Source organism: Vidua macroura, chromosome 19, assembly GCF_024509145.1.
Source record: "Vidua macroura isolate BioBank_ID:100142 chromosome 19, ASM2450914v1, whole genome shotgun sequence".
NCBI classification, from domain to species: domain Eukaryota; kingdom Metazoa; phylum Chordata; class Aves; order Passeriformes; family Viduidae; genus Vidua; species Vidua macroura.
Window position 1 is genome coordinate 9,703,693 of NC_071589.1, and position 25,929 is coordinate 9,729,621.

General features: G+C 40.6%; 2 protein-coding genes and 1 long non-coding RNA gene across 9 annotated transcripts; 2 read left to right on the top strand and 1 right to left on the bottom strand.

Annotated features, from left to right (window-relative positions):
• Positions 1 to 351: 351 nt before the first annotated feature.
• Positions 352 to 17,364, top strand: ATAD5 (ATPase family AAA domain containing 5). Of its 5 annotated transcripts, XR_008439987.1 has the most exons (25): positions 352 to 469; positions 1,285 to 3,065; positions 3,404 to 3,491; positions 4,161 to 4,325; positions 4,509 to 4,647; positions 5,133 to 5,217; positions 5,667 to 5,848; positions 6,284 to 6,441; positions 6,713 to 6,866; positions 7,093 to 7,383; positions 7,557 to 7,653; positions 8,173 to 8,252; positions 8,342 to 8,487; positions 8,630 to 8,780; positions 9,241 to 9,411; positions 9,595 to 9,707; positions 9,792 to 9,885; positions 10,112 to 10,176; positions 11,091 to 11,271; positions 11,959 to 12,146; positions 12,434 to 13,266; positions 14,364 to 14,528; positions 14,721 to 14,776; positions 16,374 to 16,478; positions 17,119 to 17,203. XR_008439987.1 is itself a non-coding variant. In XM_053994491.1 (24 exons), exons 1-24 carry the CDS (start codon positions 398 to 400, stop codon positions 17,148 to 17,150), a joined length of 5,487 nt encoding a protein of 1,828 aa, XP_053850466.1. In that variant the 5' UTR covers positions 352 to 397; the 3' UTR covers positions 17,151 to 17,234. The 5 variants fall into 5 exon arrangements, 3 of the variants coding, with proteins under 3 accessions (XP_053850466.1, XP_053850467.1, XP_053850465.1); XR_008439988.1 differs by lacking the exon at positions 14,721 to 14,776; XM_053994491.1 differs by lacking the exon at positions 16,374 to 16,478 and having other exon boundaries at positions 17,119 to 17,234.
• LOC128816670 (uncharacterized) lies at positions 17,088 to 17,946 on the bottom strand. The gene is made up of 2 exons (XR_008439991.1): positions 17,861 to 17,946; positions 17,088 to 17,243 (listed from the first exon to the last, which is right to left on the bottom strand). It is a non-coding gene; the product is annotated as an uncharacterized LOC128816670 (long non-coding RNA).
• ADAP2 (ArfGAP with dual PH domains 2) lies at positions 17,863 to 24,969 on the top strand. Of its 3 annotated transcripts, none has more exons than XM_053994495.1 (10): positions 17,863 to 18,359; positions 19,343 to 19,473; positions 20,141 to 20,232; positions 20,355 to 20,440; positions 20,779 to 20,888; positions 21,510 to 21,656; positions 22,337 to 22,420; positions 22,828 to 22,890; positions 24,090 to 24,167; positions 24,760 to 24,969. In XM_053994495.1, the coding sequence occupies exons 1-10, from the start codon at positions 18,107 to 18,109 to the stop codon at positions 24,967 to 24,969; spliced, it is 1,254 nt and encodes a 417-aa protein (XP_053850470.1). In that variant the 5' UTR covers positions 17,863 to 18,106. The 3 variants fall into 3 exon arrangements, 2 of the variants coding, with proteins under 2 accessions (XP_053850470.1, XP_053850471.1); XR_008439990.1 differs by lacking the exon at positions 24,760 to 24,969 and adding an exon at positions 23,550 to 23,678 and having other exon boundaries at positions 18,099 to 18,359; positions 24,090 to 24,168; XM_053994496.1 differs by lacking the exon at positions 17,863 to 18,359 and adding an exon at positions 18,498 to 18,655.
• The last annotated feature ends 960 nt before the right edge of the window (positions 24,970 to 25,929 follow it).

Sequence of the window (25,929 nt, forward strand, 5' to 3'; positions counted from 1 at the left end):
ACGGCCGCGGCGCAAAAACCCGACAGACGGCGGCGAAGGCGGGAGAGGCGGCGGAAGAGGGCGTGGCCTCGGCGGAGAAGGGGCGGGGCGACCGCGCGACAGCGCGCCGGTCCGTCCGCGCCACGTGACCGGGACAATGGGCGGCTGTTGGGCAGCGGGCGCGGGTCACGTGGGAGCGACCCGAGGCCCCGCCCCCCGCCTTCCGCGCGGAGATCCGAATCTGGTCCCGCGCGCGCTTTTACCGCCCGCCCGGCGCGCGCGCCCGTCAGGCGGCGCCATCGGGGCCATGGCGGCGGCGCGCGCCCCCCGTCCCTGAGGCACCGCCCGGGGCCGAGGGCTCCGCGCTGCTCCCGCCCCGAGCGAGCCGGCAGGGCTCCGCGCCCGCAGCAGCCGGGGCATGGTGGGCAGGGTCGCCGTGGCCGCGGCGGACGCCTCTCCCGTCCTCCCCGGGAACGACGGCGACGTTCAGGTGGGGACGCGGCTCGGGGTCGCGCTGTGAGGGCGGAGCTAGGGGTTGCGGCTGGCGGGGGGCGCCCCTTTGGCGTTCTGCCCAGCCGCGGCCCGTCCGGGGTGCGCGGGGAGCTGTGAGGGGCCGCCCGGCCCGGCCGTGCTCGCGGGCGCTGCTGACGCTCGGCGCAGCCCCGCGGGCCGGGCTGTCATTAAACGCATTCGAGGGGCTCTGGGAAGAGACGTTTTCTGCTTCAGAGGCTGTGATTTCCGAGGAGTTCAGTTTCTGATAAACCTGGAGTTATAAAAGTCTTTATGAGCCAAAGTCTTTCTTGTGGCTGTAGAAGTAAATGCTCTTTCATGGTTTGAATCATTATACGAGATAAGAATTCTCTTGTGTTCATTTTCTTTAAGTACTCTTAAAGGTACACTGTCTTCCTAAGATATGTCACATGTTTACGGTAGGATCAGGCCTTTTTAAGTGATGTTGGAATTCCCTCTTAAATGCTCCACAGGCACTCTAGGGAACATCTCAAGGTCGATCATCTGAATTGACCTAGACTTTCAGACTTCAGGATTGTGAAATCTCTGCAGAGCTGTTCTGAAGACCTTGTGATCCCATCCAGTTTTGACCGTCTCAAGGTTTCAGAATAGGATTTTTATTTATTTGAAACCGCAGAATCTTTATTTCAGGCGTGGATGGCCTTTGAAAACGTGGAGATATAGTTCATGCATGCCCAGTCTGAGCACGTTAATATGAATTTTTGTCTTCTGAAAAAGTTTTATGTAAGTCATCTTAAGTTTTTTAAACTAAGATTCATGTTATACCTTTTACAGCCATGCAAGAAGCGGCGAGAGGAAGATGCTTCTGCAAAAACGATCACAAGGTATTTTTCACCATTAGTAAAACCAGTGGATAAAGCATTGTCATCACCAAAATCCAACAACATCTTGGATTATTTTAAAAAGACATCTGCCACTGAGAATGCTGGGTTCCCAGTAGGAGCTGGAGAAAATAAAACACTGTTGGACGCTGATGAAAAAGAATGTAAATCATTTTTCAAGCCATCTTTAAAGCGGAGGAGAAAAGGGAAGAAAGTTAATTTAAGTAATATGCCAAAAGAAATTAAAGAATCTGAGAATGACCTTGAAATAGAAATTAGTAGTGATGACAGCAGAGTAACTACAGAACTGCAACAAGACAGTAATGACTTTATTGCTTCTTGTACTCTAGTGGACAAAAAATGTGCAGGAGAATTAGCAGAAGATAATGATCAAAGAGAGAACTTCCCAAACATTATCCCCTCCAGAAAAAATGCAAACAACTTCGGTTGTGAAACAAATGGATCAAAAAATAGGATAAAAAAATCAAGGAAAAGGAAGCACAAAGTAAATACTGATTTGTCTGAAAGCTCTTCATTGGAAAACCAGATGAATGAAACGTGTAGAAAGGAAACTGAAGAGAAGACAAAAACAGTAGCAGAGTGTGATGCTGCTATTGGTGATTCCAGTTTTGAGGTTCCTAGGGATGATGGGACATCCCAGGTAAATAATTGTATAATAACCGTGTCATTTGAGGACTTCTTGAGAAGTCAGGGAGAAAATAATGTTGAAGAAGATACAAAGCCAGCAATGGACACTTCTGGTACAGCAAATGAAATGGACAAGAGTGATAGTATTAGTGACCCAGAAAAGTGTGAGGAATCCCAACAGCAGCCACTCAGAACAGTGACTGTCCTCGCACAAGTTCATTCCATTCCCCCCAAATTACCTCCCTCAAATAAGGAGCAGAAAGGCTCTAGGAAAATAGCTTCCATTTTTTTGAAGCAGAAAGGACGTGTAGGGGAAAAAGAAAGCAGCCCAGCCCTCTTGGACAGTGAGCAAACCGAGCAGGTGACTCAGAAAAGAAAATCCAATGTCGTTATTGAAGAAGAAGAATTGGAGCTGGCTGTACTGGAGACCGGAGGGGCGGATTCTCTGAGGCCAAAATGTACTCTGGAAGAAAAGCATCAGTTTATGAAAGCTTTTAAGCAACCAACAGCAGATGTAACAAAAAGTGGAATTAAAAAGGCACCTGGAAAACAAAAGCAAGCTGCTGCAAAGTGCTCAAAAGTAAAAGAGGAATCTGAAGATGTTGTTCCTTCAAATAAAGGATTAGAAAGTGGAATACCAGAAGATTATGTGGACAAATGTAGACATTCTAAACCTAAAAGCAATAGCACTAAATCCAGAAGATCTAGGAAGGTTCAGAAAGAAGGAAACAGAAGAAAGAAGGCTTCAGAAACTAAGGAAACTGATGTGTCAAACACCAGCAATTATACTGGAGAAGAGGAGTTGGGTGCTAGTGTTGTTACTGTGGAGAACACCTCAGATGTAATAATTTTATCAAGTCCAGAAGTGAATGAGTTAAAGAGGAGTTTAAGGCAGCAGAAAACCAAAACATCAACAAATGTTACACCTAAAAAGCCCAGGGCTAGAAGTGCCTGTTCTGCAGATGAATTAAGTGCCTGCCCATTAGAGACTTCCACCCCAAAAGCACACAGACAATCCTGCAAGAACAGCAACATGTACAGAGCTGAGGTGATTACTGTGCCCTTTGATAGAAACAGCCCAATAAGGTAAACCTTTTAGAGTATATTCTACCTTTTTGCCCATTAATTGTATGCAAGTATTTTGAAAATAAGTCATAATTATAAATGGATTGTATATCAAAGTTGCATGGATACTGATCATGGTGGATAAAAATAGAGAGGAACCAAAAATGACTATAAATTTGTTTGTACTAATGACATCAAAGAAAAACCCAAACAAACAACAAAAAAACCCTCATCCACCAGTTGGAGAATTGCTTCTGTTTACAGCACTGTATTTTTAAAGGGTTTTGAAAATTAAATTGAGAGTAACATTTCCCTTTATTAAACAGTAATAATTTCATAATACTTTCTTCCCTAATTAGAATGAGGTTTACACGTATCAAAGCAGCTACAAAATCAAATAAAGCTGAAGCAATGAAAAATGAAGACTCTCACTCCCAAAACACAAAGGTAATTTATGTAACAATTGGTGTCAGTATTTTGTCATTTCCTATATGGTTATAATTGTGGTATATTCAGTATTGTGTAATAATACAATATGACAGTTCCCAGCTGCCCTATGGAAAGGGAATATACTATGATTTATGATGAAATTTGAGATAGCTTCTTGTACCTTAAAACATATTTTATTAGTAAAAATCCACCTTTCATCACAGAAAAATTCCATAAAATAGCATGCTCCTGAGCTGCAGGTTCTCAGGATGGGATATAGAAATGACTGGACGTGGCACTTAGTGCCGTGGTTTATTTGACAAGGTAGTGACCGTCAAGAGGTTGGACTTGGTGATCTCAGAGGTCTTTTCCAACCGAAATGATCCAGTCATTTGTGATAGTGTTTGGGCACAGCAGAACAGCTGAGGCTTAAGAATGTCACTGCCCATATTTGTTCCATGAAAAAATTGAGGATCTCCTTGCAGGGCTCTCACTTCCCTTTGAGAACTGTGGATATCATCTTGGTTTGCTTGTCCTTTCAATTATTTCATTTTCTTTTTGATACCAATGAAATTTTGCAACAGTTACCTATTTCTATAAAAGTGAAAAATTATATTTATATGCAAAGTACTTAGTGAAGAGAGTGCCATTAGTTGCTATTTCAGTTTTTTTGTTCTTTGTTAACAGATAAACTCCACTTCTAAAAACATATCTAAAGCAAAGCAGCTGATTGAAAAAGCAAAGGCTATACAGCAGAACAGATCAAAAGTGAGTGAAGACCCAGCAGCTCCTGTGAGGCGCTCGTCTCGACAGCGAGCTCTTGCTGAGAAGAAGAAATCAGAAGAAAGTGATGTAAGGCTGTATTTTGAGGGGGGGAAATTGTGATATATTTGTTATTGATATAAGCAACACAAATGATTCCTACTTGATTCTTTACAAGAAGTGTTTGCAAGCTAAGGTAGATATTTGCAGTGTATTGTTAATAAAGGATGAAAATTTATGTTTTCTTTTTTATTTGATTTGCTCTCCCTCTAGGAATCAGTAATAATTCTAGGTTCAGACATGGATAGTGTCACTACTACAGAGCAGAGTGTGAAGGAAAAGAGACTTCGGAGCTTAAATGATGTTTTGGGGAAGAAGTCTAAAAACTTGAAGGTTGCAAAGAACTCCAATGGTAATTGGGTTTTACTGAATGTGTTTATTTTTTATTACAGAAACATTTTATATCATTGACTATTGTAACTTTATTTCATAAAGCTGCCTTTGCAGTATATTAATCTTTTCCTCTGATTTATCTTTATTTTAATGTTCCAGTATATACCTTCCAGTTTTATAAGAATTAATAATGCAGAGGTTATTTACATGTGTTGTTTTGCTTTTTCTTCATTCAGGGAAAAATGTTTATTTGAAAAATTGTCAACATATATCATGTTTTGTTGTGTCTCCTTTTTTTTCCTCGTGATAAAAAATAGCATCTATACCGAGGAAATAATTAGAAACAAAGCTATAATAAGTTTTGTTAAAATACTCAACTTTCCCTTAAGAAAAGGAGATTCCCTGATGATGTTAAATGGAACATACAGGTAGTGAACACAGAAGCAAGGTTAGAATCTTGTATCAGTGCTAATCTAATAATAGGGTTTTTTTACCTTTTTAAAGGGAAACTGGGATGTCCACCTTCCTGCCTAGGCAAAAATGCTCAGAACTCTGCAGGTGAACCAATTGTGATCTTTGATGAAAGCAGGTCAGTTGTCAAGAGTGCAGTTGCTTAAAAATCAAAATACATTTCAAGGTTAAATATACTTACTGAAATGTGCAATAAATATTCGTGACTTTTATACTTACTGATTAATATTTTAATCTGCTTGCAAAATTTTAGGGGTTTCTTGGAGAGTTCCTCAACCATTTCAGAACCATATTAGATGTCTGGAAATGTAGTTGATGACTGCTGAAATAGAAATCCCAAATTGCATATAAAAATACAAAACCAAAGAGATTTTTTTTTTTTTAAGATTAAAAATTTTAATACAGAATTAATTTCAAACTAACCACATTAAAATTAATTGTAGTAATTCTGGTAGACTATCTTCAGCTCATTTGGAAGAGAATGTGATTAAATTCAGCCTTGCATAGCTGGAAGTTCTACTAATTCTATCTTCTTTTCTTTCTTTTTCTTTTCTGTTTTCATTAAAGCCAAGATGCATCTGAAAATTCTCAAGACGGTGATCCATTCAGAGCAAAACGTGAATTCCTGATGAGTGGATTGCCGGAGTCACTGAAAAGGCAGATTGCAAAGAAGGCAGCAGCAATGGAAGCATACTCTCTTGCAAGTTCCTGCTTTAAGACTGTTGTCCATGTACAGCAGAAGGATGACTGTAAGCTTGTGTTAAGCTTTTGGGTTTTGTTTAAATGTACATAATAATTTCTGAGGAATTTGTGCAGAAAGAAAAAAAATTAACAGCTTAGGACTGGAATAGGTAGGAGTTTTCTCTTGTTTTGTGTCTCAGTAAGAGAACAAAACTTAGAAGCTTCCAGTGAGATGTTTTTGAATACAAAATTTACAAATTAAACTGATGCTAAAGTAGTCTATATATGCATGGGTAAAGATGCAAAATTCTTAATATTTAGCCAAAAAAGTTGGTCAGTTAAGTTCCAATTTGGAGAATAAAGATTGTGTTGGACTGATTTGGGCAGAAACCATTTCCTTCTGACAAAGGCAAAGGACTTCACTAAAGAGAGAAGACCAGCCCATTTGTTTTCCTAGAATAGAAGTTAACTCCTGTTTTGTTTTTGGTGGGGGTTCTTTGTAGGTTCTCCAATGTGGAAATTGCAATCACCATCATGTCCTCTATTAACTAAGCTGAGGGAACTGAGTACTGAAGTCACAAACATCACAAAAATCACTCTCTCTCTTGGTGAATTTTCCACTGTGAATTCAAAACTAATTGGAAATTGTTCTGCACCTGTGGTTAGTACTTCAAAATTCAAATTGTTTTGATACTTGGAGTTATGTTTTTAATAAATCCTGTTGTTTGAATTTGTTTCAGTCCTGTAATTTGTTTAATTTTTTTTAATTGCCCTGTATGTGAGTTACTCATTTTGCATCTTACCATTAGACAATTCTCATCAGTTCTTAACAGTTTCTGTTAATCTCCGAATTTAACAAGATATTACCAGTTTAAATTAAGCAAAACACTCAGTGTAAAGTTTTTGAGTAATTCTATGTGTGTATATTCCAGCTTTCAGGCCACCGACCAGCTTTTCCTGATGCATTCAAGAAGGATTTGCTAGATGAGATTGTGGCTTCTAATTCTCAGTTTCCAGTGAGAAAATACTACTCCAGGTTCCTGAAAAAGCAAACAGAGAGGTTGGCTTTGGAAAGCAGTACACAAGGTTAGGAATTTATGTAGGGAGAAAACCATCCTCACTCTCTCTGGCATTAAGAAACAACTGGGAATTAAAAAAAAAATTGTTACTGAAGGAATACTTTGTTGGAAATAAATTGATCCTCACATTTTAGGTTATTTTGACCAAATTCTTCAAATAGGGCTTAAGCAAATGTATAGTAGTAATGGACATAGCCTGAAATTTTAAATGGATGCAATTTTTTTTTTCTTAGAAAGCAGAGATAGCACTGCAAATCTTGATGTAATTGAGAAACATCCTGACAATTGGAAGGAAATGAAAAGGAAAAGGAAAGAAACAGAAGACCGCAAATCAAAAAGAAGAAAACAAATTGGTACAGAGACTGAAATGAAATCAAGAGTTTCCAGGAACCTTATTCCTCCCATATCTGGAGAAAAACAGGCAGAGACAGGACAAGCCACACACTTGGGAAAAAACAAGACCCAGAAACCAGATAGTGTGACAGAACACCCTGGGTGTTTATCAGATCGAAGAGAACTTTCAGGTAACTGCATTTCCTGTCTCATTTTAATCTTTGCATTGAGGAAGTGTATGTGTGATATATGTCAGCTTTCCACTATGATGCAAAAATCAAATCTAGTCCTGATACTCTGCTAGATTTGATGAATTCTATTGCAGGAAGAACTGTTTAAAAATGGACAATATTTTTTTCTGTAGGTCTGGAAAAGGAAGACATGCTCTGGACAGAAAAATATCAGCCTCAAGATTCCAGTGAACTTGTAGGGAACAAGAAAGAAATTGAAAGGCTACACAGGTCAGAAACTGGGACATGGATCCATTCCTAAAATTAACCCAAAACCTCATTTACTTGATAATGCTCAAGCACTGACAGAGCAGTACTTGTCTGTACTTCCCTACAAGCATCCTGATCCTCACCTTGCTGTACTGTCTGCTTTTGATAGGAATTTAACACTGAAGTCCACCTAACACATTGTGCTTTCCATTAAATTTTCTGTGTCTGTTTGAGTTACTGCTGTGGCTCTTACACAGAATTTAAAGACCCATCTGACAAAACAAGACTGAATTATGAGTGAATAATTCACCAAATTACTTGTTTTTATACCAATCAGCTAACAGAATGGAGAATGAAAAAGGAAACCTTTTCTACAAAAGAATCAAATCCTGAACATTTTTTTGCTTTTATCTGAAAGGACTTGATAGGTTTCTATGGGGTAACAAGTGGCTGATGTCCCCTAGTTTTATATTCTGTTCCATCTTAATTTGGTTCACTGAATTCACCAGCAATTTTAATTCTTGTTCCTTTGTTTTATAGCTGGTTAAAAGAATGGAAAAGGAGAGCTGATTTGGAAGAAAAACGAAATCAGAGGGAAAAGGAGGACAAAGAGCAAGAAGGTACTGATAGAATTAATACAGCTTCTCTTTTGTTGAATGTTGGCAAAGAATTACAGTAATCCTTTATTTTCTTTTTAATAATTCTACAGATTCTTTAAGCAGCCTTGACTTTAAAGATAGTAAATCTGATATTGAGGAAGAGACAACCCTTTGCAATACGGTTCTGATAACTGGCCCACCAGGAGTGGGGAAAACTGCTGCAGTGTATGCTTGTGCTCAGGAGCTTGGGTTTAAGGTTTGTGGAGTTCTTTCTTTCCTCAGTGCATTTTTCTTATTTATAGCTAATATGCAAAAGCATTTGTAATACAAGATGTCTACAATGGAATTTTCTCTTTTTTTTTTTTTTTTTTTTTTTTGTAAATTAAATACCATTGCAGATATTTGAAGTCAATGCCTCTTGCCAGCGTAGTGGGAGACAGATTCTGTCTCAGCTGAAAGAAGCTACTCAGTCTCATCAAGTGGACAAAAAAGGTGTGAATGCACACAAGCCTTGCTTTTTTAACAGTTGTAGCACTACCAAGTCACCAAGTAAGTGTCGTGGTTCTTATCTGGGGTTCTTTGTTTGGTCTGAATTATGGGGTGGGTTTTACAGAGGGCAGAAGGTTGTTAAAGACTGAATTCCCAAAACGAATTTTAGATATCAGTTGTTTTTAAAAAGATAGCAGATTTAGCTTACCTGGCCATAATAGTAAGAGCTGGTCTGTTGGTTAACACAACTACAGACCAAATTAAATATTGACTTTATTAAAATACTGACTCTTGATTACATTATTTCTGCAGTGCTGGAGCAAGTGCTGTGGCATTTGACTAGAAAGTTGAACAGAAAGCTTTTCCTATAACAAGAGAAAAGGAAAACAAGCAAAAAATCAGCACAGTAAATTTGTCATTTACTATAGATAAAAAATGGGTTTTACTTTAAGTTTGTCTGAGGAATATCAGTTTGACATTAGATCTCCAGATGAAGTTTAATATAAAACATGCCTTGCAGAAAAAATGTATTCTCCAAAGAAAGTTATTTCTCCAAGAAAACCGCCACTGTCACCAAAAGGAGCAGGATTAAAACGAAGCTTGCCCTCTAAAACACTTGCAAACTACTTCAAAATTTCTGCCAAACGTAAAGGTGTTGATGGAGAAGCAACATCTGAAGAAAAAAATGGAGGTAAGGTATTCCTTTTTAATAATGAATTACCTTTGGAGATGGAAATGCTACACTGTGTATGTGGAGCTGTGTGGAGAAAAGAATAGGTTCTCTTAAGCATTTGATACATGGGGGATTTTTGAAGCCAGTACCTGGAAAACATTAAATGGTTTCACTTCTCCTTCCTGCTCAATTATTCTGCAGGAAATACTCAGAATTCACTGGAAGTAAAGAAAGACGCTCAAATTAAGTCAATAAACAAAGAAGGAGGAGAACACAACAGGAAAAATGCAACATCTCTCATTCTTTTTGAAGAGGTAAAATTCACGTGAAATGTGCTGTGACTGTTCACAGCTTGTAACTGCTGCTCAAGTTATTGATACTATGTTTGTTTTCTGTAGGTGGATATAATATTTGATGAAGATGCAGGATTCCTAAGTGCAATAAAGACATTCATGGCAACTGCAAAGAGACCTGTAATTCTTACCACCAATGGTGAGTAGTGTTTGTGACAGTAATTAGACTTTACAGACAGAACAGCCACTTTTAATTAGAAGCTGTAAATGGTGATGGTTGAATACTGCTCCTAAATGCAAAATTAAATGAGTGGAGACTGTAAAGCAAGTATTTGAGTGCTTGAATAAAGGTACTGGCTGCTCTAATGGATAAAGAAAATAACTAGGTTTGAACATAATGGCAGTTCACTGATCTCTCTTTATAGATCCAACATTCAGCTTAATGTTTGATGGCTATTTTGAAGAGATCAACTTTAAAACCCCTTCCTTGGTAAGTCTGTGTCTGGAAATGCAGGTACATCCTAAGCAAATAATTGTCAGCTGATTTCAGTTTGAAATTTAAATGTTGGGGTAGGTTTATATATTTCTGATGTAACATATTTGTTTGATCAGAGACAGACATGTCTTTGAGGTTTATGTAAGGATGTGTAGGATGTATTTATCTTTACACGTAGAAGCTGTTTTACTAGCATAGAAGATTTATTTTCCAAACAATTTAGTGGTGCTGAGAGTTACAATAAGAACATCACTTAATCACTTAATTTAGTTTTTAGAATGTATTGAGATAAATATCTGATAGCTCTGATCTGAAGGTTGGTTATGCCAGTACTGGTTCATTCATTAAAAAGTATAGCAGTTATTTTAGAAGTATTATGGGTTATTCCCTTAATGTAAGCACTAGTGTTCTGTGCAGCAAATAGTTTTATTTGCAGCTATGTATTAGGTGAAAAACCTAAATACATGAGAATCAGAAGGACCTAATTACTGAGAAGGGGAAAATTTCTTAATGTGAAACTGAAAACCTGTTGGACTTCAGGCAATTGCAGAGTTAAAAGAAAGAATGCAAGAAAAACCTTTAAAATGAATATATTTCAGTAAAAGCTGATCACTGGTGATGAGAAGCAAAGTGTAGGTAGCCTCAGGACCATAAGCAGAATATGTTTGTGTGTTTGTTTTTAATTATTTCTAAATTGAACTTAATTCTCTGACATAGCCTACATAGACTGGGTAGTTTGCTTTTCCTTACAGGTTTTAATCTAACTGTAATCTAATTTAATAAACTAATCTTCTGTATTAAAAGGCAAAATGTATTGCAAGCATAAATAGAATAATTTGCTCCTGTGTGACTTCCTGCAGTGTGATTGGCAGGAGTTGTTTCAGTGTCTGTGTGCAACTCTTGTTTAGATAAACTCTGTGAGCTACCTCCAAGCTCTGTGCCTGGCTGAGAACCTACGGACAGATGAGAAAGACTTGGCTGCTCTCCTGACCACAAATAACTGTGATATCAGACAAAGTGTCCTGTACTTACAGTTCTGGGTTAGAAGTGGAGCTGGATGCTTGAAAGAGAAGTGTTTGGCACTTCATGGTATGTTGATTTAATTTAATCTTTAAAAAATACCTATCTAAACATGAATTTGACTAAATCGAAGCATTCTTAGACATGTATGAATAAATGGTAACTTCTTGTAAGACTCCTAAATTTGGGGAAGGGGATGCTTCTGCTATTTTTAGCTATTTCCAAGCCTTGTATTAATGCATAAGGAACTTAAATTTGAGGGTTTTATTGCCTGTCAATATGGTTACTTATCTCCCTTTCATGTTGTGAGTAGCAAAACCAGGCAAAGAAGGGAACCAGTAGTGATTTTCCTCAGAGTTTGCAGTTCTTTATCCATATAGCTGGTAGGCAATTCACTTAGAAGAAGCAGAGCTGAAAAAGGGCTAAAAGTGGGACAGCTGGCAAGCAGGCAGGGGTAGGAACTTGATCCCAAAGGATTCAGGAAGAGTTTAGGGGTGTGAGGGAGTGACAGGGAGAGACAAGTGAGGCACAGCCTCTTTCAAAGGTTGTGTGGGAAGCAGGAGAGCAGTTTGGTAACACGGACAGCAGTGATGTGGGCACGGGGATGTCTCATTTCAGCTGCTCTGTTCAACCAGCACCAAAGCAAGAGGTGACAGTTACAGCAACTTTTGTGCCAGGAATTGAGGCAAAGAGGTGGAAAATCAATTTCATGATGCAGTTGTTCCCTTTCAAGTAAAGCCTGTTATCTCTGTGCAGGAGAAGAGACAAGGAAGGCAGATAATGTCAGTCATCCTGCAAAGTCTAAGGATTCCAAGGTGGATTTTTCTCAAGCTGATGATTCACATCTTCAGGAGTTTCCAAAATGTGATACAGGCTGCGTAGAGACGTTGCTTGGCCTTAAGAACATTCTGTTGCCTTCAGAAGATTTGTTTACATTTCTTAAGGTATTTTTGTAGTTGATTTGGTAATACTTTGAATGATTGCCAGACAATTGAGTATAACCATCACGAGGAATAGCATCATCTTAGAAGCAAATCTCTGAAAATGTTTGTTGTAGAAATTGGAGAATTCCATGGTTAGGTACAATCTGAACTGGGGTGGTCTCCTGAAAGAAAAACAGTTCCGCACCTCATTAGCACAAAGCCAGGAGTGTGAGGTTTTCTATAATATTTTTACTTAAAAGAAATTAATTTTAATATGTTGATAAAGCTTTCATATTATTATTTTACAGCACAAAATCACAACTATGGAGGAATGGAATAAATTGATACAGCTTCTAACAGAATTCCAGATGAAGCATGTGGATTTTGTATATAGTAATCTTGAACTTATTCTTCCCTTACCAGTGCAAGTTCTGTCAAACCAGTCTGAAGCCTCAAAGTCTATACTTGAAAGGACTACTATAGTTTCTTCAAAAGACAAATCTACTAAGAGTTCTTGCTCTAGAAAGAGTAGCCCTGGAAAAAGGTCTAAAAAGACAAAGGCTCAGAAAAGGCTTGAGATATTGGATGATAGTGACTTATTTGATTCTGAGCTGAACTATTCAGCTGAATTCATAACTTTACCATCAGACAGTCCTAAATCATGTGCTGAAATGAATAAAAAGGAATCAAAGTTCTTGGTGCATAAAGAACAAAAAGAAGTTAAAACTATAACCTCAGTAAATGAAAGAAGTTCTGCAGTTGTTTTTCAGTGCCTGAATTCACTGACTGAGTTTGTGGAAAACATGTCCTTCCTGGATTGCTGTGTAAACACTAACACCAGGGAACCACTGGAGTTTTCTAAAAGTGAAGAATTTCACTGGACAAATGCCAAAATCAGAAATGGTCTTTGTGATGAGTTCAGTATAGAAAATACTGATTGGTGGAGTTCCCAGAGCTGTAATGAAATAAAGGCAGCTATTGAAGCACTCAGCTTCACTAAAAGTTCTTTTAATATTTCACAAAATTTGGAATCCTTTTCAACTACCAGTAAAACACCTGAAAGTGACCAGCTGAAGGGACTTACTCTGCCTGTCTCAAACGTAAGGAATTGCATATCCTTCAGTCAGGCACCTGATTCAAGGTAAGACTTTGTTAATATTTCTGGAGTGTAATGCAGTAATTTGTCAAGAAGAGCATTTCACAGGGTGTAGGACTGTTTCAGATGTGATGTATAAACATTCATACCACTATGACTGTTGTCAGTGTGCCTCAAAACACTGCAATATATTGCTCATTGTGCTTTTACAACCTTAAATTAACTTCTTGTCAATCTGCAAGATTGACTTTTCTTGAACAGCCTGACTCTAATCTTGTTAAGGAATGGTGGCCTTGGTCTAGTTACTTTCAAAATGGACAAACAGCACCATTACCCCCAAAAGAATAACAGAACCCTAAAGGAATGGCTTTTTCAAGACAGATGAGATTCTGCAAGTACCAAACATGCAAATTTGTCACCTGCTCATACTGAGCTCATGTTAAGTGTGTTGGTAGGTGTTGCTTGATGAAGACCTAACAAAATCCAAAGTAAATTCTTTGTAGTAACTTGTGCTAACAAAGAATAACCTTTAATACATTGTAAAAGACCAAAGAATACTCTCAAGTGTGGGCATGAGACATTGTTTTTAACATAAAAAGTCATCATAGGTAAAATTGGCACAATGGGCATTTAAAGCCCATTCAGAGGTCTGAACAGGAAAATGCCTTAGAGCCTTTCTTCTGTAAGTCAGTACCCAGAGGAGCAATGGCAGAATGGATCTGACCGTGCATCCTGTGACCAGGTTTATGTTGTGGGTTGGACACCTGGACCTGACACTGATATTCTGGCAAATACCAGTTGCATAATGCTTTTTATTTTTGAAGACCACAGATGCTTTCAGTTGTGGTTGTACTGAACCTCACATCTGTATCTAGACTGAAGAGCTCACCAGATCAGATTCCTGATTAAGACAAAAGCTTTGGCCAAACAAACTGCTGGCCCTCATGTTTCTGTCCAGGTGCAGCTTTGTGATGCTGTGTAAGCAGCACACAATTAGAAGCTGCAGACATCTGATCCACTGAGATGCAGTTCTGGACATCGATTTAATGGAGTTTTAAACCAGTGGCTTTGATCCTAAAGAAATAAAATCATCACTGCACATTCTTGAATAAGAAAAAATAAAGCTTCATTCTCTGTTTTAGCACTCTCAAAAAAGCACAGAAGAGGCTGGCTGTCATCAAAACTGTATTTTCCAGAAGTCCTTTAAACCTGGGCAATAAGCAAGCCAGTACCCTTGAATACCTCCCCACTCTCCGCAGTATCTGTAGGTCTGAGAAGCTTAAAGAGCAAGGGAAGACTAAAAGAAGGTAAGTTTGGGTTTTCCTAAATCTTGCTACATTTCATTATAGAAGGTAGTTAAGGATTTTAATAAAATAATTTTGTCAAGTAATTCTAGGCAAGAAAAGTGGACATTTGTCTCTCAAAATAATAAAAGTGTTGCCTTATATTTGGAAATAACTTTGTTCCCTTAACAATCTTTTTTACTTTTTTTTTAATAGGTTCTTGCATTATCTTGAAGGGATTCATCTTGAAATACCCAGACAAACAATAAATGGTCTGTCTTTGGACTTCCCTTAAAATTGCCAACACCAGATATACTTGGTGCCTAATGGTGGTGTTCTCACCATAGCTTGTTTAGGTTTTTTTAATTACCACATTATTGTATATTCAGAGCCATTTGTATATTAAATTTTTATAATTATTTAAAATAATGTATATATCTATTGTCATTATACTGCTCTCCACAGCTGAAATGTGGGTTTGTTTGGTGCTTGTCCAGTAAGGGCATTCATAACATTAAATGCACAAACTGTTCAGTAGGGACTTCTTCTTGCTCTCTTTCTCTCTAATTTTTTGATCACATAGCAAGAAGTCCTTTTGTAACAACCAACTGTGACAACTTCCACAGCAAAGTTGCTGTTTTCTGAGGAGACTGTATTGTTTAAACAAGTTTGTTTCTGAATTTGCAGTTAAAGTAATAAATAACTGGAGGTGGGAGGGGGCACAGAGAGGATGCAACAAGTCCTCCAAAGTCTAAATGACTAAAACCAACTCTTCACTTTGACCACAGGGAAGAAAGTCCTTACAAAGCACTATGCCTCAATGTACATATATTTGTATACATTTCTCTTTCATTGTTTACAGCTGTCAGATCTGCATGTTAATCTCCTAAAAAGGTAGAGAAATTACTGTAGCTCAACATGGTCTCAAGAGATTTAGGCAAGATTTTGTAAATAACAATTATCCCAGCGTTACTTTGAGTACAGGAATATTTAACTACTTCTAGTCTTGTATATTGTGTTCTATTCTTACTTTTTTGTATTTGACAAGACTTCAGCCTGAATATTTGTAATTGAATCCGTTTTTATACTACAATAAATTTGTGAGACTTTGCTACAATCTCAATGTTTCTGTTGCATGAAAGGTAAAACTCCTGAAACATATTTTTTAAAGGATTTTAAAACTGGAGTTAGTTCAACCATGTACTTTTCTGCCTTTTCTTTGCAGTTGGACTGTTTCTGTTCCTCAAACTGAGTCAGACTGCTGCCATGCAGTGGTGCTCCACTTACCTCAGTGTGTCTGTAAAAATAAGGAAGGCCATTTGCTCGTTCTGGTCTCATCTTACATTTTTCATGTGTTAAAGATGTTCATGAATTAGAAAGATTTATGGAAACAATTAATTATTTTAAGCTTCTGCATTGTAGATCATCTTTATAGTTTACTCTTTCCATAGTCCAGAATTGTAAAAAAAAAAAAAAAATAGTGGTGGCTGTTAAAATCCTCATGGCTTGATTTTTTGTATCAACAGACTATGCTTCTCCTGTATGATTTGTAAAAATAAATATGTATTTAATTTTTTTTTAAATAATAAAGTAAAATTGTATCTGTTCACTGCTTTCTAAAGGCACTATCAATCTAATTAGATTACAGTGAAGACCTACATAAATCAGAAACAAGTCCTATAAAGTAGTAGTATTTTAGGAAATTCAGGGATTATTTGAAAGACCCAAATTAGAAAGCAGTGAGAGAAAATTTACCTTCTTTTGAAGTCAGCTCTCTGGTTTTAATAAGTGCCTTAAGAAGTTGTTTACAGAATCTGCTGTGGTGTCCTCAAGGTAAGGTGGAATTCAAGTATTTCCCTTCTTGATCAGGTATTTACCACATGAAATCACCTCAAGCTACTCTGAATGAAAGATAATCTGTGTGTGATGATTTGAGTTCTGATAAATCAGCACCTTTGGATTTTTATGCATCAGGTATAAGCATCTTTTGTATGCTAGAATAAAGCAAGTTTCCAAGAGGGATGGGCTTGAGGAAGAGGGACCTGGGGCTGGTTTTGACTAACTCTTCCCAGAAGGAAATGCTTCACAAGCTCCATTCCAGTACTGTGAAATTCGCCTACTTTTGATGCAAAATATTTTCCTGCAATAGTTTGGGCCCTGGTTAGTCCTTTATGTACTGCCCCTCCAGCTAACTTCTGTGTCTTGAAATCAGAAGTAAAAACAACCCTGGAGTTTCACAATGACTCCCATTTAAGCAGCAGTTATTAGTAGGCATACAGCAACTTGAAAACAAAACCAACAACCTTGTTCTTGGGGAAATCGCAACCAAGTTTCAAGCTTTTCTTTCTCTTTACTGTCATTCCAATATTGCTCTTCAGAATGTAAATTAGGGTGACATTATTCTATCATCTCATGAATAATATAGAAAAAAGCAGTTACGGTTGCAAGAATGAGCCAAAGGCTTAGACTGTGTTAATGCTACTGCAGAATAGAAGTTGGAGGAGGGAAGGACCCCTTCAAAAGCAATACTCTCTCAAATCTTTGTGAAAAAAAAAATATATATATAAATAACCACTCCTCAAATGTCATACAGAATGTTCCTTTTATTCCACAGGAGTTATAAGGACAGTACAAAAATTAAGCTAGCAAAAAGCTTTGGTGTATGGCTTGCAAGATTACCTGGGGAAAATGAAATCCTCGTTTACATTCCAGTATGCAAGAGTTCCTAGAGGGAGAATGCTGAAAAGAGATTCTGTGTAAGTAGCTGAACAACTTTTTCAGATATTCTGCTGGTGTGTATTTCAGAAATTCACAATAGTTACAAATAAATAAAAGGCATAATACTATTTAGTACCTAGAAGATGGAAAAAAGGTTTCAGTATTGGAAACTGCTAATACATGTCTACTGATTGTTTAGTCATCTACAAAATTACAGTGTTTTTACAAGATTGTAGATAAACTTTATGAAAGAAGCATTGTGTATTACGCTACTGCACTATAACAGTGCAAATTAGCAATGCAAATTACATTTAACCCAAAACTAGAAAAATATTTGAATACCTCTTAATCTTTTTCTGAATTAATTAACCTTCTTGGAAATCTTTGTCTCAAATTTTTCTCTTTGTCTTTTCTCTTGTCTTAGATAAACAGAATATTAAGGCACGATTTTTTGGCATTTGCTTTATCATGGAAGAGCAACATTTTCAGTAGGGTTGAAATGCTGTATTGTCTCTGTGTTGAGCTATGTGGGCAGAGTTTTTCTGGCAGTGCTTGGTGTCACCGAGCTCCCTCAGAGCCTGTGCTGAGCACTCGCAGTGGGGCTCAGCTCAGAGCTGCGTTGGGAGAGCAGGACTCACCTGCCCCAGCGGTACCGGTGCTTTTTCGGTCGGTGTCTGGGGCGCGACTGCCGTTCTGTTCCCCAGAAAGCTCTGTAAAATTACTTTTAGAGAGAGGTGGGGCTGGGGCAAACCTGGAGGTGCGCGGACGAGCCCTCCTGGACACAGATTCGTCTTAACAATGAACTGCCAGCGCAGGAACTTCGGACTCTGTGCGGGAAAGCTGCCGGGAACGGGACGGGGACGCTGGGCGGGTGCCCGCGGGGCATGGGCTGGACCGGGGGGGCCACTCGCCCCGACCCGCCTGCAGGAGGAGGCGCCCGGGGACACGGGAGGGGACGGGGCGTCCTTGGCGCCGGGGCCGCTCCGGTTCCTCATTTCCCGGCTGGGCCGAGCCTCCCGCAGACTCCGCGCCGGGCACCGGGGGCGATGGACTACGACCACAACAAGGCGCTGCTGCTGGAGCTGCAGAGGGCGGCCGGGACCGGTAACGATCGCTGCGCCGACTGCGGGGAGCCAGGTGAGGCGACTCCGCCGGGCAGCGCCCCTCCGCCCCCGGACCCGCTTCCGAGCGGACAGCGGCCGCGACGAGGGGCCGGCCGCCCCCTCGCGCTGCGGCGCCGTGTGCGCGCTGGCCGTGCCGGTCCCAGCTGTGTCCGCTCGGTCCGTGCGGGGGACCGGCCGCGCCCCTCGCTCCGTGTCCCGCAGGGCGGCTGCTGTCCGCTCTCGGGGAGCCCCGCGGGGCCAGGGGACCGCAGCACCAGGCGCTTCCCTGGGTTATCTGTGGACAGGGCATGAGGCTGCAGGAGGAGGAGGGTGCGTGGGGTGGATTTTCAGCTCGGGGAATGTCCCTGCGCAAGGGTTGGGGCAGAGAAGAGCATGGAAAACCCGACGGAGCCCCCGCGCCGCGCTGGCGCCAGTGCCCGTTCGGGTGGGTCAGGCGGGAGCTGAAGAAGGCGTCCAAGGTGCTTCTGTTTAGCGTGATAGGGAGAAGTGGGCGATGGCGCAATCCAAGGAAATGGTCTTGCCAGAACACTCAACGCCTATACGGATGCACCTGTCAAAGCTGCTTCAGGGGATAGCAGCAGGCAAGAGCAGGAGCCTTCACGGGCAGCGGACAGAGCCCTCGCTGTACGTGGTTGTACTCCGTTGTACTCCCGATAGTGTTCAACTGTCAGCACCTTCCTTCCACTGTTAATGCAGCAACAGCAACTTTTCATGCAGAACTAATAATTGTTAATTAACTAGCTGAGCTTTTCCATCACCACTCACCTGCCTGCCCAGTCACCTTAATTTTAAAGCAAATCGGCAGTTAAAGAATGTACAAACGCAGGGGCCACATCGTTCACCAGGGAAAGCAGGTATTGCTCCCCTCAACACAGTGAAGTGACAGCCATTAACAGTGGGGTGGGATTCGAGGTATTTACTAGGTGTGAAGCCTTGGCAGCATAAAAGGTTGTGCCTTTACCTGTGTATTAATTGATTCTTTGTGTTTTTATCTAGATCCAGAGTGGGCTTCTTACAAACTTGGAATATTTATTTGTTTGAATTGCTCTGGAATTCATCGCAATCTTCCTGAAATCAGTAGAGTCAAATCCCTTCGGCTTGACTTCTGGGAGAGCAATTTAATAGAGGTACAGAGGAAAAAGCAGTAATTCTCCACATTTCCTAACTTTATCTGCCATGTAATTCCTGTGCCACCCACCAAGGACAATGCAACAGAGCCACACAGAGCTAAGTAAACTGCATGGGTAACTTTAGGGGTTTTTTTATGACCTGCTCAATCAAATTACATTGATAGGTCACTGATAGGTGACCATGTTCCTAACGGTTTGTGGTGTGTATTTTTCGATACACAGTAACTTCTCCCTGTGGCTTAGAAACCCACAAATATTTCCTAGTATTATGTTCAATTAAGAAAGCAACATACTCTTCTTAAATACTGGTTCAACCTCTCATCATTCAGTTGAATTGTGTTAATAATGCAATCACAGTTCATATCTGGGAAGAGATGAAGGAATGGGGAGATCATAAATAAATTTTCTCCTAATTTTCTTTTGTTCTTTTCATCAAGAACCACAGTTTGTATTCCTTCACACATGGTTCGGAACTGTAAATACTGAAAAAGGTGCATCCACCTAACACCAGCAAACTATAATGCCAAAGGGAATTTATAAATGTATCTAAATACACACTGGGAGTTATGGCAAGACTCAGCAAAAAGTGCAGTCTCATTCTATGTTCATGATATGCTGTTGATTTGCAGTTGCACACCTAACTGTAATTTATTTTGTATTTCAGTTTATGAGGAATCACGGGAATCTCTGGGCCAAAGCTAAATATGAGGCAAAGGTCCCTCCGTACTATTACATCCCCAAGTCCCATGACTGCCTGTAAGTTGATGGTGTATTCACTGCTGCAGACCTTTACATTTGCTTCATTTTCAGGTCTCCCTGGCTGGCTGCTGAAACTAGAGTAGAGATAGATCAGCTTTATCTATGTTTTCCTCTTCCAGGGTTTTAAGACAGCAGTGGATTAGAGCTAAATATGAGCGTGGGGAATTTCTTGACACTGGAGTCTGCCATGATCCCTGTTCTGCAGGTAAAAGGTTTGTCAGGGAGGTCTCAGCCTCAAGGCCAACAGTACAGTGTTTCATTGGCAGCTTTGGAGATCTCTGAGGTTGGCTTGTCACATTTAATCTGCTGGATGTGTAGTCACTGCTTTGAGTCTAGCTTTGAGAAGAAACTCCTAAGAAAAGTCACTTACACAAGTGCAAGGGTATATTCAGATCTTACAGTTCTCTATTTCTTCCACTTGTTTTTTCATGAGGGGAAAATTCTCAGATGGAGAAGAGGCTTGAAACTGTGCCACATCACCCTCAGTTAAATAGTCCTGCCCTTGTGCCACCCTTCTCTGACACTTCTCTGTCTGGTTTGCAGGCAGCCGTGAAGGATGCCTCTGGAAGCTTGGGAAGGGACGCAGACAGTTCCAGAAGAGGCAGTTTCTCCTGTCAGCAAGGGAAGGGGTGATGAAGTACTACAGCAACGAAGTGAGTTCTTCAGCCAGAGCTGGCCATAGGTAGCAGGTCAACACCCACCCTCAGACCTTGCTCTTTGTGGGCAAAACCCAGCACAAGTAGCTTTGTTTCTAGTTTTGTGGCCAGCCTGTGCTTAGAGGAGTGCACATGTTTCTCCCTTAACATATATGGTATATTGGGCAATTTTGGATTTAGTTCTTTTTCTCATCCCTTATCTCAACCCTGCAGCCTCCTTTTGCTTAGCGAACAAAGGAAATGGGTACTGGCACTTGAATAGCAAGACAAAGAAGAGATCTGCTGGCAGTTGTTAGCTCTAACATTACCAAAATATCCTCTCATCAGGTCCTGCAGCAGCGTCCTCAACATGACTCCTTTCTGTGAGAGACTGTTCTCTAACTCAGAGGCTGAGATAGACTTATCCCTTGCAATGCAGACCCAGCCCTCTTTAGTAGTGACCCAGCATTTGTGAAGGAATCTTTGTAAGTGGTTTTATGTTGCAAGTAGTTAAGGCTTTATGTTTCAGGTATATCCAATATTCAGATATTTTAGGATGTCTAGGTCTCATACAGCTTGGTCTGTCCTGCAGTACATTCCCTGAGAGCACTTTAATACAGTGATGCTTTTCATTCACAGTCCAAAGGTCCAAAAGCCGTTATCAGCGTTGAGACTCTGAATGCCATGTTCCAGGTGGAGAAAATAGGACACAGTCATGGGCTGCAGATCACATACATCACAAATGGTCAAACAAGGAACCTTTTTGTCTATCACGAAAGTGGAAAGGTGAATATAATGGCAATCGGGAGTAAGCAAGATGTTTAGATGTTGGATCTATATTTTGGAAGAGTTAACTGTGTCTGCAAGATCTGGTTTTACTTGGCATCACTAAGACTTGTAGAATATAGGAAGTTGCAGAATTTGATAACTGTAGCATCTTGCTCCTTTTCTGTTGGGGCATATATTCAGCTTCACCTTTAGGATAGTCTTAGGTGGTGCATGGATGTAAATCTCTGTAAGGTAACTGCCTTGTGGTTTTTACACAATTTCATGGTTAAATTCTTGACACGCATAGAGAATGTTGTTTTGCATTATTTCCAAGCCAGTAATGATAATTTTTAGAAGTACCTCTATAGATGTTAAGATTTCTGTTTCTTCCTTCAACAGAGTTCTTGTCTCTTTCCAGGTACAGTGGTTTTTAAACAACCCATAACTGAATCAGCTGGAAAAGCCTGTGTATACAGACTTGGGTGACTGTCCATGCTGAGAATGTCTTGGACCTCCCAGGAGGGGCATTCTTAAATTCTTTTGAAGGGTCAATGTTTTTCAGGTGTCTGGAACAAATCACTGACACTTTCTGCCCCGTACCTCTTTACAAAGAGGTCACCAGGAAGGAGAAGGGCATTTTGCAGAAGCAGTGCTCTTACTCTTGTTGATCTTCATGTCTGTGTTTGCTGTTTTCCCAGGAGATTGTTGACTGGTTCAATGCTATTCGGGCAGCACGTTACCATTATCTCAGAACAACCTTCCCAAATGTCCCTGAGCCTGAGGTGAGAACTTGGGCTTGAAGCTGTCTAGCCAAATATAGCATGGGAAAACATTTTCTCACTTCTTCTGACAGAGTCAGATGCTTAAAAAGCAGCACTTGGGTCCAGGGAATGGACAGAAGAGGTAGAAGGAAAGGCCACACTGAATAACATGCAAAAACTTGGTCAGCATTTAAGGCCTTAAAGTCTCCATGTGATTCTTATACAGTGTAATCTGTCAAAAATGTTATGTTCCTTCTTACTTCAGACTTCCCTTTACTAAGCAGACAAAAAATCCCAGACCCCAAAAGCCACAATTGATGGTGATTAACTTTCACAAAAACAGAACAGAAATGCAGTCTTGAATGAGACAGCCTGTCCTGGTTTCAGCTGGGACAGACACAGACTTTTTTGTGTTTGTGTTTTCCTAGCTCATACCCAGGATCACAAGAAATTTTGTCAAAGAAGGATATATGGAGAAAACAGGACCAAAAGTAAGTGCATACTTGGCATTACACAAACAGGATCATTCCAGATAGAGAATATTTGGTAGTTCAGTGATCCTGACTTGGAAATTATTTGCTCAGTGACTCTCTGCTTCCTGGGTTGATAAAAGACACCATATTCAAACCTGTCATGTTATTTGGGACCATGTTTTATTTTGTGTGGAAAATAAGATCGTGAAGAAGAATCCTTGAAGAGTAAGCAAGGTGGATTAGCTGTCAATGGACATGCAAACCACGTGGATTGCTGTATCTGCTAACTGCAGCTCCTGCCACAGCAGAACATGATGTGCTAACCCCCCTACTTCTCTGTTTCACTTAGAGTCAGTTGCACTTAAATCACGTCTACTTAGAGCAGCAAAGTGTCACTTGAGCAAATTTCTCTACAATGAAGCCAATAGTTTGGTTTGTTGTATTGTGGGAAGTGTTTGGACCAGCACTTTTGGAACAGAAGAGCTGGGTTTTGGGCACTGCTGGAGGAGGAGATAAAATATCTGAGGTCTTGTTTGAACACAGCCACTTCTTGCCTTGCTCTCCTCTGAGTGAACCATGAGCCAAGTCCCATTATAAAATTCAGCAGTGCAATGCTGATAATGAGTATGCTGGGTTTTGGCCCAGCTTGTGCCAGTGTTCCAACACCTCTTCTGCAGGTACTTGCACAGAGCATGAAAGATTTTGTGTTTTTCTCCTGAGGCCTAAATTCTGCTTAAACTGAGTTGAGTCCTAGAAGAGGCCTCTTCAGTTCAGCCTGGAGCAATTAATAGCTCAGGAATGGTCAGGTAAGTGTAGTTGATGGAATTAGCACCTAATAAAAACCAACTAGTATTGTACACCCAAAATTCCAGGGACAACCTCCCTGATTAGATTGTTGAAATTGATTGCTCACTCTCTTCACTATTACCACTCAGGGATTGTTCTCTTCAGTGCTTTCAATCCATTTCATGCAACTTCCTTATTCCTGTTAATTGGATAATTTCCCTGCCTATTCAATTGTCATTGAATATAAATCTATATTTTGAGCCCAGGGAAAGAGAGAGCTAAGGGCTGCACACAGCAGTCCTTTTATCAGTTGCAGGGATGAAGGAAACTGTACTCCAGCTCCAAGTCACTTAAGTGGTCCTGGGATTTGAATAGACCCAAGTCCACTTTGAGACTTGGGTCTTTAAAGAATTTCTACCATTTCCTTACAGCAGAAGGAGGCCTTTAAGGTACGCTGGTTCTGCTTGGATTCTCAGGAAAGGAACCTGCTATACTTTAAAAATCCACTGGTAAGAGGAATGTTCTTTGTTCCACAGCCCCTTCATGAAGCAGGTGGGGAGGAAGGGTCTGTTCTCATCCACCTTTTCCAGTGGCTGTGCCAGACTGGAGCAGGCCCGGCCTCAAGAGCCAATCTCCCTTGCCAAAGGATGTCTCTGAAGCTGAGCTGGTTGGGAACTCCGGCCTGTACAGTGGCTGTGAGAAAGATCTTTTAAAAGTAACTGCTATTGCATGTGGTGTTCATGCCCCCTCCCTCCCAGTCCTTGTGCCTCTGTGTCTGTAACCTTAGCCAAGATGAGCAATATTCCAGTTGATAGCCCCAGTATCCTGCTTCCTAGCATTGCTTTAGCCATGGGAATGTCCTTCCCTGCCCCTTCTGAGTACCCACCAACCAGCTCTGTAAGCGTGGGACCCTGCCTTCTCCTCCTAAGAATGCCTATGAGTGCAAAGTACCACTTTGTGTGTTCCCTGCTGGTGTCAGCAGTCCGTGTATTGGTTCCCCTCCGTGCATCCCCAGATCCTGTTCCATGTCAAAGGACAGAGCAGTATCTGCTGGAGCTCCACTGTCTGCTGGCTAATGGCTGGCTGCTTCCTTCTTTCCAGGATGCATTTGCACAGGGCCAGGTTTTCATCGGAAGGAGGCATGAGGGATATGAAGTACGAGATGATTTGCCTCAGAAAGTCTGGGTGAAGAAGAAGAAACCAGTGATCGCTCTGGTCACGCCAGTGAGAGAGTTTGTGTTTATCTGTGAGAATGACAAGAAGCAGAGGGAGTGGATGGATGCCTTGAACAGAGTCATCACCCAACCCTGATGTCCACAGGGAGGAGCAGGCAAGCAGCTGCATTCCACCTAGCTGCAGCTTCTGGCCACACAAGGACAGGCCTGTTTTCCAACAGAGTGGGATGAATGTTTCTTACAGCACTACATTTCTGGCACAATAAAAAACCAAGCCAAGTTTAAGTTGTAGATGATACTGTAATGGGATCACTCCTGTAATGAAATCATACAGATTCTTCTTGCTCCTTGCTTTCAACAGTCTCTACTGTTTGGCTTTTTTGTGACTGGCAAATCCAACATCCAATGATTTTTTTCCAAAGCACAACTCCACATGGTGCCCCAATGAAGACATTGAGAGTAAAGGATGAACATACATTGATCTGTCTCACCCAGGAATAGATGAAGCTTAATGAGCTTGATTAAACTGAACATTGAAAGGCAGAAACAAGTTTTAAAAATATTTTCTTCATTGACTTGCTTGCAAACGCTCCATGAATGAGGACTGGTGTTCAGTGTTGGAGGGGAGCCTTCTCATCAGGTACCACTGTGTGCAGGAACTGATGGAGATTGCACTGGCTGACACAGAGCACTGAGTGTCCATGCCTCAAGACAAAGTCTGAGATCTGGTTCTACCAAGCAGCAAGTCATTCACACATTTAATTCTTCTTTACAGATAGCCTCATTTTGCAAATCAAGAGGAAGTCTTGCAAACCAAGTTTCTGGTGAGGCTTCCACCTTCTGCTGACAATTGCCAGCTGGTCCCGAGATACTCTAAATAGTTCTTTTTTTCAGAAATGAGAAGTGCCAATATTTGCAGGAATTAGTGACACTAATCCTTCTTTCTCCCCACCCCCACTCGCCCAATAGTGCAAAGGAATTGTTTGAGGTGGTTCATCATTCTGCCTTTCTCAGCCAGCTCATCGTCCAGCTCTGAGCAATGTGCAGCAGTTTTATGTGTTGATATGCTCCCATGAACTTCTGTGTTCCAGGCTCT